The sequence below is a fragment of the Epinephelus fuscoguttatus genome, linkage group LG13, assembly GCF_011397635.1.
Source record: "Epinephelus fuscoguttatus linkage group LG13, E.fuscoguttatus.final_Chr_v1".
NCBI classification, from domain to species: Eukaryota; Metazoa; Chordata; class Actinopteri; order Perciformes; family Serranidae; genus Epinephelus; species Epinephelus fuscoguttatus.
The window spans coordinates 39,949,760-39,960,878 of NC_064764.1; the positions used below are offsets into that span (position 1 = coordinate 39,949,760).

The following is an 11,119-nucleotide window of genomic DNA, read 5'->3' on the forward strand; positions in this document are numbered from 1 at the left end:
CAGCCGGTCACAAACTTTCTCATCTTGCAGCTAAACAGGACAGTAAAATATGTTTCTGAGAACATTCGAGGCAGTAACAGAATCTTGATTCATATTTGATCGGCACTGCCTAGATTGAGAGTTTGACCGCAGTTTCCGAGCACTGATTGACAGCTGCATTAGAGACTCATCGGCTCTGATTGGTTGTTGTCGTTCACGTGCGGTGGATCCTTGAAAATGCCATTAGAAGCACTACAAAGAGGAGGAGCATGATTTTTTAACACTATCTGTCTCATGCACAACTTGATTATAGTGACAGTTTTATCAAATGTGACGTAAACCTATATTTATAAAAGTTACCAGCTGCAGCTTTAGTGCATGACTTGTTGGTTCTGCCCCGTCTGTCTTAGTTCTTAGTCCTCACCTCTGCTTTGACATCGCTGCTTCATGATCCTATTCATAAAAACAGTAAATGTGAAAAGCCTTCGTAGGCGTCCTCCTCCTTCTGGAAGGCGAGTAATATCCCTACATCATATTGAGCAGAGTCTAAGTGTCTGTAGCCGTGGGCTGTGTCAACAACACTGTGATTAACAATCTTATAAAGTGGAGAAATGACTGTTTACCTGTTGGCACGTCACACAGCAAATATTTGCACGATTGACATAAGGGATATTGAGTAGATTTTCAGAATGGAAAACTCCACTTTCACACTGATCTAGAAGTGCTCTTAGTCATTGTGTCTTAACTGACAAAAGACACTGAAGCAGAAAAGTAAATTTACTGGAACATAGTTTCAAAGAAACATCGACGGGAAATATGCAACATAGTCCCCTGTGTGTGTGTGTAAGGTGTCTTTTGATTAGGATTACTTTGATTGCAGCAAGTGTGGTTTCTGAATTCATGCTATGCTTATATCAAAGGCTGTTAGCTTAAAGGGTAAGTTAGGTAATTTTCAACCTGGACCCTATTTTCCCATGTTTCTGTGTGTAATGACTAATGGTAACAGCAATTTTTGAAATTAGTCCAGTAGTGAGCGACACAGGCTGCAATGTAACCACTCAGGGCATTCGTGCACTGTCAATTTAAATCCACTAAAATTGCTTGACAGACTTGAACTATCATTCAAAGTGTCTGACAGCATTATGGGAAGGATCCTTACAGAGATAGACCTTTTTAGCATGCATTAGGGATGTGGACTAATGTCAGTTTACCACAGGATGTCTGTTATATAAATGTCCGATTCGCATGGGACAAGAAATCAACGGAATTCTACCAGAGATGGGAGTGGTAACTCGGTTTGCACCCTGGCGTCACCTCCCTGTCGGCATGTGCGTGCTACGTTGCTTCCTGTATGTGTAATAATAATTAATGATTAGCCCAATATGAAATACTGCCCATGATCAGGATTGTGTGTACACAACAATTAGCAGTTTGGATTTATATTAGGCCTACCTAACACAACCAGAAGTCTTGTGGCTCTGAAAAGTGCTTTCTTCTCAACCTTTTTGATTGGTCTCCCACATAGGGCTGTGCGATCATTAGAAGAATGTCCACTATCACGACTGCCAACAACACCGAATGCTTCTTCAAGCGCCTCCATCATCGAAAAAAACACGGAAAACTAGTTGTAAACGTGGAAAAATGGTTGTTAACAGGAAGTGACGAAATATTTACATACGTTTTGTACAGAGGATCGTGTTCGCAGAAGGTAAAAGTTGCCGTAATCTTTACTGACATTATCCGTAATGATTACAGACATGCTGTGCTCGGACAGGACTAAAATCCCTGGTAATTATTACTTTACCCCACATCTCCATGTTAAGCTAATCCTGTCTGAATAGGGCTTTAGAATAACATTTTGAGCCAAATATTTTCAGTGGACGTACATCCACTACAGTGTTACAGCAAACTGAGAATGTTACAGTGCAGCCTGTATTGCAACTGCGAGCTGCAGCCCTCTCACTCACTGCGAGACTAATTTCAAAGATGTGTATTTCCCATTAGTTACTTAAAAATGGGAAAATATGGTCCAGGTTAAAAAATCCCAAAGTTACCCAGACTGCTTGGTGTCATTTGTCCCTCCTTGCATGCAGCGTCCTCAGCCCCAGCCGTGTCTTCCTCCTCTCTAACCTGTGTGTGACATTTCTCATCCAACAGTGACAACACAGAGGACAAGGAGACCGAGGTCAAAGAGGAATCCAGCGGTAAGGATACGTTACTGCCTGCACCTTCACCTTCAGAGTCAGCTGCGCTAATGCTGGGTATTCTAATGCAATAAAAGCATTGTGAACAAGACTTTACTGCAGAGTTTGGCTCAAAATTAAAAGAATTTAACGTTGCACACTTATGGACATCAGTTGGATATGTAGGGTAAAAAAACAGCCCCCTCTCGTCCTAATTTGAGGTCTTTCCGCTCCTTGAGATTGAGAACAGTTGGTCTTGATTCCGGCTGGCTGCGTACGTCTGTCTGCCTGTCTGAGTGTGTCGTAGCCGGGGATTTTACCACCCCCGTATTCAGCCACACTAATGCTTATTCAACCACTCCACTCCCTCCACAGGCAGTCATTCTGCGTTATGTGTATGTGAGTGTCAAACTACGGCAGCCCTCAGTAAGGGGGCCGGGGGGGGGAGGGGGGGCTTCCTATTGGGTCTGTTGTACTGTGGGAGCGTGGGAACCGGGCACCACACAGAACAGGGCTGGGGGACCAGAGGACTGCTACATATTACAATCAGTGTATCCGTCTTTGACATGTACTGGAGAAGACACACTAATTCACAGTGTTTAGAAGAGCCAGGCTGCAAAAACAAACATGGAAATTGGCCGTATAAAAATATGCATGATTGACTTAACCATCTTTGTCTTTGCTGCAGGGACTCTCTGCGTGGACAGGACTCAGGTGCAGGCTCCCAGGAACACACTGGTCATTGTGAACTCTGACGTCAGGGAGCCCGGGCGCGGCCCTCAGCACGTGACCCTCGACCCTCAGCTCAGGAGCATGCTGCAGTGGGCGGCAGCCTCCATGGCCGACATCCCCCTGATCCAGCTGAGTCCTGACAGAGAGCTGCAGCAGGTGATTGCCCTCAGTCCGTTCTGAACATGTTCACCATAACCCACCATTACTGCAGTATTTATTATTATTATTATAACATCAGCACTTTTCTTTATCAGAGTCAGAGTGCTGCGATGAAAGATGTCTTTATTTTTGTGATTGTTGATGTTGGTTTTAAAGGTTTGCGATCTTTTAAAGTGGTATCCGGGTTTCCACTACAGTTAGCTTTCATGTGGAGACAAACAGCTGACTTACACGAATTACTGTAACAATTAAGTGAATTAAGTTATATAATATATCATAGTGCAGTGGTTCTCAGGCTTTTTTATGTTACGTACCCTAAAGCCCTGCTACATGAATTCAAGTAACCCTTCATAGACACAACCTGTTGCAATAAATTTATCAAACAGCTGTCAGTTTTTAGGTTGTCAGTCAAGTTTGCCTTTCTACACTTATCCATTATGTCTAGCAAGCTGTTTAGATCTTTGTGCACTTGCTGACTAGTTTTTAGGGCTGCCCCCAACTAAGAATTTTCCTAGCCAACCAATAGTCGTCATTTAGGGCCATTAGTCGACTAGTCACCACATGTTTATGATATTAATTAAATTATTAAATGATATATTTTGGTCGTCAAACACTGAGCGAGCCGCCTGTTCATGACGCTACCAGAGACGAACGCATCCACCTGAATCTACCATCATTATAAGTCCACACTGATGGGTAGCTATGCCAACATACTTTTTTGGCTGAGTTTTAAGGGTGGAGTGAGCAAAGTAAAAGAACAGAACAGCCTCGATATCAGCATCTATCTTGGCTACAATGGTTGCTATTGTCATTATTACTCCTCCTTGGTTCAATTACACAACTTGGCAATAGTGTGACAATAGTGTTTGTCCTGCCTGGTTGACTTGTTGTTAGTCACCCTGTGGTGTTCGTTGGATTGATAGCTTTTTCAGCTGAGAAACTGCTGTTTATTGTCATGATGCCAGATGAATCAGTGAGCTCAGTGGAGTGGAAAAATGAACCCGCTAAAAACTTTTTTCTGTAATATCTACACTTTTCAGTGCTGTTATGAAAAAAAAATCATAATATCCAGTTCTGCAAAGTCAAAAAGAAAACATTTCAAAACATTAAATTTCCATGAGCGAAATGGCCTGTTGTGATGACGGTGGTGTCTGACTAATGACTCCAAAGAACTAGCAGTGACGAAGGTCCCCTGCAGCATCGACTGATGTCACTGTGTCTCAACCAAAAAGTTGCACATGAACACGCTGTGAAGACTTCAACCGATGGCTCGATGGCTCAATAATATGACCTCATGGAACAACTTTGTTTTGATCTCACTCCCTTACTTTCCTCACTTTCGTACTTTCGTCTCTCTTCTCATGCATTGAGCTGAACTGCCAGTCAGTGATTTCATTCATAGACAGGCCCAGTCATTGATGATGCTGATTCAACATGATGAATTGGCTCAAAAAAAAAAGCTGACAGAGGCTGACGAGGGGGCAATGATGCAACAAGTGCAGCAGGCGCTCACTGACCGTTGGCCTTAAGTTGCTGCATTTTCTATATATTTCCTGATTAATGTTTAAACTCAACAGATAGTATTATACCTTCTGACAGAAAGCCAGTTAGGGGCAATGAACACATCACAAGGTCTCATCTTCAGTAATACCTTGTGCCTTCGTCAGTCGCCAGTGGCGGGGTGCCTGTTCTTAACTGACCACAAAGGGAACTCTGCCCTCTCTGTAACTTTAATTTTATATCCTCTTCTGTTTAGTAAACATCTTTGATCAGGAGGTAGTTTCTGAGCTTTGTCTTTTTCCACGTCTCCTCCTTCCATTCTAGATCTTTAGAAGTCTTCCTCTATGTTTATATTTCACCACAAATTATTCCTGAAAATAAAATACAGATCAGAAACCCCTCATGTCAGAGGATAACTGTGAGCTTTGTCCCAGTTAAAGATCCTTTTGGTCAGCATTTCCTCTGGCAGCTGAACAAGGCGGCTCCATGCCAAACTGTTTGACGTCTCTGCTTTACGAGACATGACTTGACATAACTAATGAGACACTTCCTTGGCTGCGTAGCACACTAATAATTCTAAATTACGATTGATAAGCCACGGCTGTGATGGCCTCTTTTTGATAACTGTAGTGAACGATGACTTTGTGCCCTTTCAGCTTCCAGTGGTGGTCCAAAGGCTTCAGGAGAGGAAGTGGAGGGTGGGAGAGCTGCTGCACACGCTGCTGCGCTACTGTGAAGAGGGTCAGGCGCACGGTCAGAGCCAGGCCAGAGAGGAGGCACTGCAGGCGGGCAGAGAACCTCACCGCATCCCCCTCTTCCAGTGGCTCCTGGAGCACGCCTAAGGCCTCTCCTCCTTCTCCTCCTTCTCTTCTCCTTTCTCCTCTCCTGTCCTCAGTTCCAAACAGGGCTTTGCAAACTCCACAGCCCCTAGAGGGCGCCATACAAATCAGCTGATCTAACTTACTCTGATGAATGTGGGCGGCGTGTGTTTTGCATTGCATGCTGTGACCAAGAGTACATCTGTTGTATTTTATTTTTCTTTCCACCTTCTGTTTTGTTGTTGCAGTTTTTCTTTATTGATCAGGCTGCACACATCACATGTTGATTTAGTGAGCTGTCCCTCCCCGCCCTCTTACACTTCCGAAGCCCTCACACCTCGCTGCCATTGTGCTTGAGCTACAGAAAGAGGAAGACAGAGAGACCCATCCCATCTGCTCCAGACAGAAACGCAGTGAGTTGAGAGAAAGAGAATGTGTTTTTTGTTAGGGAATCCCCACAGCTGCTGGGCGGATGATGTCATCACACCCACGGCTCACCTCTGTGGTGTTTCCACATGTTAAGAGACCAACTGTGCGCTCACATACACACACCACACCCTTGTATTATCAGAGGGAATCTGACACTCCAGCATTATTCCCCTATAGTATTCCATTATTGTATTAATCCCCTCACAATCACTGTGCTCGTCATTCTCAGTTTGCTGCGGTGAGGTTTTTCTCTGGAGCTCTGAGTGAGTTTTATTGTCAGATTGATGACTCGTCACATTTGACTGATATGCTGCCATACGTACAGATTAAAATTTAAACCCATATCTTTTGTGATACGCTGTCATTTTGCGTTGATGATCACAGGGGCCATTCGTTTGGCAGCAGAATGATAGATAGCTCTTGATGAAGTTGCCTCTCGCCAGTATTCCTGTACCTATACTGTAACACTGCTTGCCTCGCCTCAATCTCCTTTGGTTGTCAAACTTAGTAAAGTACTTAGAGTGGATGATGTTTACTAGCGCGGTCGGTATTAAAAAGAGTATATTTTTTGAAGGTAGAGTATGTCTAATCAAACATGAAATGCTGCTCAAAGCTATGAAAGAAGCCATGACGTTGGCTCGACGTTGCCAAATGGACTCTCCTCCCCTGCAGTCAGTAGTAAGTGCATGATCCTCCTGGTCGTCGGTTGCCCAGTTCAGGGGAAGATCCAGTGACGCAGATAGTGGATCACTTAGTAATTAAAGACACCCTTCTGGTCTGCACCTCCGAAACCACACACTGACAGTATGTGCATAGCTCAAGCCTGGACTCACACATGATGTCACCCACGCTCCTCAGTCACCTTGTGGAATGAAGAAATCTGATGACCACAACTTCCACAATCCGTCTAACTCACACTCTTGTTACTCACCAGCCCCCATGTGTGCGTCCACACACACGGCAGCACTACCAGCGACTTGCTGAGATGCACTTTTTTTTGTTTTTTAAACAGCAGAGGAGAGGCTGGGCATTTCCAGCCCTGCCCTCAGACCTCTCCTGGCCTCTGCTGTGAATTTCCTCCCAGCATCGACGGCCTGCTGTGCAGACAGTTAAAGGGATAAAGATCTTTTGAAGTGGGTTCATATGAGGTACTTATCCATAGATAGTGTATTACGTACAGTAGAAGTCAGTCGGCACGCACCCAGTTTGGAGAAACAAGCAGGGGAAGTACCGCCACGGAAGATATGCATTCTGCTGCTGTGGACGGGGACAGCAGCAAAGGATGTTTTAGCCACCTAAAAAAATTAATATCAGTTTAACTCCCTCTGCAGACGTTCTTCTCTATACCCTGGTTCATAAAGGTGTCCTCTTGTCTCCGTTACATCGTCGCTGTGATTAACACTCACTTTTTAAATTTCTATCTCCACCTTGAGGGGATCATACATTTGGTTGTGTGTGAGTGCGTGTATCTGTGTCTTTCTACAGCTATTCTTGCAAACTACTGGACCAATCAGCCTCATATTTTGTGTGCACATTTATGACTGTATGCTTAAGGACCTCTTGTGGTTGCGGTGATTCATTACTGTTGAAAAACCTGAATGTTTTATACATCATTGACTGCTGGCTCTTCATTCCTCTTAACCAGCTAGTAGAGGCCGAGAGCTTCCCAGAAATTGGCACGGTTTAAACCAACGAGCCTTACCCTAGGTGGCAGGTCACAATTTGACCTCCGTCTTGGCTCAGACACTGACTGGAGCATCTGCAGATTAATTCCATAACAGATACATTGTTATCCACTAAAGTTTGGCACGATACGGGATGAATCAGTCCCTGTTTTTTGTTATCTTTGCTGCCATCTTGACTGTAAGAGAAATTTCACCTTCCGCGGTTTGTCTGCATCACAGTTTTGTTCAGTCTGCCTCACAGTTTCATGCCGCACCAAGACAGTGGAGCAATTTGCCTGCCTGATTTTGTAGACCTGCCGATTTTGTTGATTTGGTCATATTTCGTTGATATTTGTACCTCTACTGTAAGTAACTAAATAAGCAGGCTGGGTCGTTAAATGGTTTCTTTTTTTGTCTGTTGGAATCATTGTTATTTCCTGCTTTGCTGTGCTGTAGCCTTCAGACAGAGTTAATACTTTTGAAGTCCAGTAATGAAGGACATGGATCAAAGATTTGTGGCTGTGTTTTAGTTTTTAAAAATGCATTCTTTCTCATATTTATATTTTAAATATTTGTTACACACGGTGCCCATTAGCAGGAAAGCTTTATTTGCTCTGTGCAACACGCTGCAGCCATGTCAAAATAGACAAGGCGGTTGTTTTTTGGCTTCTGGGACGCTTTTGAAACGCCGCAGTGCATCTGCTGAAATTACGCTCATGCCTACGAATACGGAAGTTCTGTGGTTGAGAAGATGAAGTGCTAAAGGAAAGAGGCTCCCTGGCAGCGAGGTAAAGCGGTGAAAATATTTTAAATATAGTGTACATTTAAACTGATTTCTTTAGGTGGCTAAAATACATAGCAATAGTACATTGCTTAGCTTCTGTGTCGGTACTCCTGTCTGCTTCTCCAAACTGTCATCACATGTATGTAACACTATGACTGTGGATAAGTACCTCAAACAACCCCACGTCAAAAAATCCAAACTAACCTTTTAACGTCCCTGCACAAACCCTCCTCAAGGAACAATCATTGGGATACATTTTAGTTTTGCTGTTTATTTATTCTTTATCGAGGGACCTGATGATGACATGACGCTGCGAGTTTCTCACATCTCCATCAGATCGTTCGCTCTTGAGTTTGAAACACTGTAATATACCACAGCCTCGCATCTATTATTATAAACTAAGTGTTGTTGGTGGTGCTCACCTGCATGGCTGAACCTTCATTGGCTTTTAAAGCTCAACATTCTTCTTCTTCTTAATGTATTGGCCTCCACTAATCGAGCCGCAGTGATTCGTGTGTGTGTCCACACTGCCTCACAGTTTGCTACGGGCCTCTGCAGATGCCTTGTGTGTCACTGCTTAATCTCTAGGCTGCCAAATGGTCATATAATCTTAAAGGTGTTTGTCCTGTATGATTTGTTTACATGAGAAAAAAGAATATATCATGAAATCCACTATTTTTTAAAATAAGAATCCAAAGTGAAACTCAAGTTATACCTACTGTTAAAGTAATAGTAGAGAAGAAGACACAGTGAAGTATTAACCTGAGAAGTGAGGGAGTGGTTTACATTAAAGGAATGTATTAAGAGTCATGGATATGACATGAAGAGAGCGCATCAGTGTACAAATCCTCCCAGTGTGAATGTTTAGTTGTTGAAGTAACACTTACCTGTCTTTTCTTTCCTCTTTCCTTTCTTTATTTACATTCCTGTGAATCCCAGACGACCTATAGCTCTATATTGTCGTGTTTGTGAACGCTGAATGTGTACCTGCGAAGACTCCATTTAGAAGCAGAGACTGTATATCTGTTTTGCTACTGTCGTTCCCAGTGTTACTTTCTGCCTCTCTCCGACCACAGACGTACCTCACCTCCACTCACTTCTGTATTTTTTCCTGCTTCCTTGTAAAATCCTGCCAAATGAAGATATTTAATAAATTATGTAAGTTATATAACAGTGAGTTCACTACCTGTTCTCCCTAGTGGCATTGCTGAATAGTTTACACATTCTAAGCTTGAAGTCAGAAACTCTAAATTTGTTTATGTTGAAGCTTGGTGTGACAATAAAGCTTTTTCATGTGCTCTTATTTTGTGTGTGTGTTTAATGACCAGATCACATCCCTGTGTTTGACTATGTGAAGGTGTCGCATTTCTGATAAAATCTCTCAGTTTACAAACATGGAAAATAATTTAGTTTCCTTCAGTCTTTATGCAACGAAAGAACCTGACAGGGTTGTCAAATATTTGACATTTCGTATTTAGTAATTGGTGTCAAAAGATTGATTTATTGATTTATAAATGACTGAAATGAGCCAATAATTAACCAAATAATTATTTAAGTCTATTACCAATCAAATATACCGATCATTCTCTGCTTCTAGCTCCTTCAAACTGAGAGTATCCTGCTCGTTTTGTTTTGTAAATTACATTTTTTTTTCATAATTTAAAGGATAACTTACTTGAAGTTCTGCAAAACTAGAAAATTACAACAATAAAACAACTAAATATATATAAAAAATGCATAACTAAAAGTATAGAATTGAATAAATAGACAGCAGAGGTAAAATAAAGTTTAAAAAAAAAAGGATTAAAACTGAAAATTAACTTTTAATGTTACTCCAAATTAAAAAGCCAGATTTGTAAATATACGTCTTGAATTTACTTTTAAAAATACCAAGTGTTTGCCATTCTAATATCCAGAGACAGTGAGGTTCACAGTTTAGGGGCTTAAACAAATGAACCCAACCTTATTACTGTATTTTCAAATGCATACATATTGGGAGAAAACAAAAATAGTTTTGAGAGACAACAGAAATGCTCAAAGTTCAACAAATCATTCTGCAAAATAAAAAAAAAAATAGAGAAATGGTGTACTGTACACAAATAACAGAAGGACTGGACAGATGTGAGACACATGCAACTACTGCAAACTCAGAGTCCCTGAAGGAGTTTGGTTGGAAGGACCTCTTTCTTGACTCTGAGACCAACAGCTCTGCAAACAGGCCGACACAGCCGGGGCTTCTGTTGGAGACAATGCAGAGCCTCACTGGCCAACATTATCACGTTTTCTGGGCCCAAAAATAAAACCATATTGGCAGGGGACTGTGGATTGAGTTTGACTTCTCATATACTACATTAAACCATGGAAAAACATTTGAAACAGTCTCACACAAAGAGAAATATATGTTAAAGATACTTTTGGCAGGTAGCAGGAAAACCATAACTCACAAATGGGTGCAAGTTGATCCTCCAACATCGGCCCAATGTGGAGGTTATTAATGAAATGTACAGTGTGGAAAGACTTTTATTTAAAGGCTTGAGCTTAATAAATGTACAAAATATTGGGAGAAACAGATTGTGTATAAACGCCACTGTGTGCCAAGATGTAAGTGAAAAAATATACTTTGATTTTACTTTGTAACACCTCTGATGACCTCATGTTCTTTGAGTTACATAAAAAAAAAAGAAAGCACTCTTACTGGTACTTTTATGGGACACATGAGGAACACTTAACAGTAAAGCAGTGGAGGGATAGTGCACCCAAAAATGAAAATTCAGCCATTATCTACTCACCCATATGCTGAGGGAGGCTCAGGTGAAGTTTTAGACTCCTCACATCACTTGCGGAGATCCAAGGGGAGAGGAGGTAGCAACA

General features: G+C 42.1%; 1 protein-coding gene across 3 annotated transcripts in view; it reads left to right on the forward strand.

The window, feature by feature from the left end:
- Positions 1-9,551, forward strand: part of akap11 (A kinase (PRKA) anchor protein 11) — a 36,427-nt gene extending 26,876 nt beyond the window's left edge. For all 3 annotated transcript variants that reach the window (XM_049593954.1, XM_049593952.1, XM_049593953.1), the window contains exons 10-12: positions 2,137-2,183; positions 2,851-3,050; positions 5,210-9,551. In XM_049593954.1, coding sequence (XP_049449911.1) covers positions 2,137-2,183; positions 2,851-3,050; positions 5,210-5,395 — 433 coding nt within the window. In that variant the 3' untranslated portion in view covers positions 5,396-9,551. The remainder of the gene's footprint in view (positions 1-2,136; positions 2,184-2,850; positions 3,051-5,209) is intronic.
- The last annotated feature ends 1,568 nt before the right edge of the window (positions 9,552-11,119 follow it).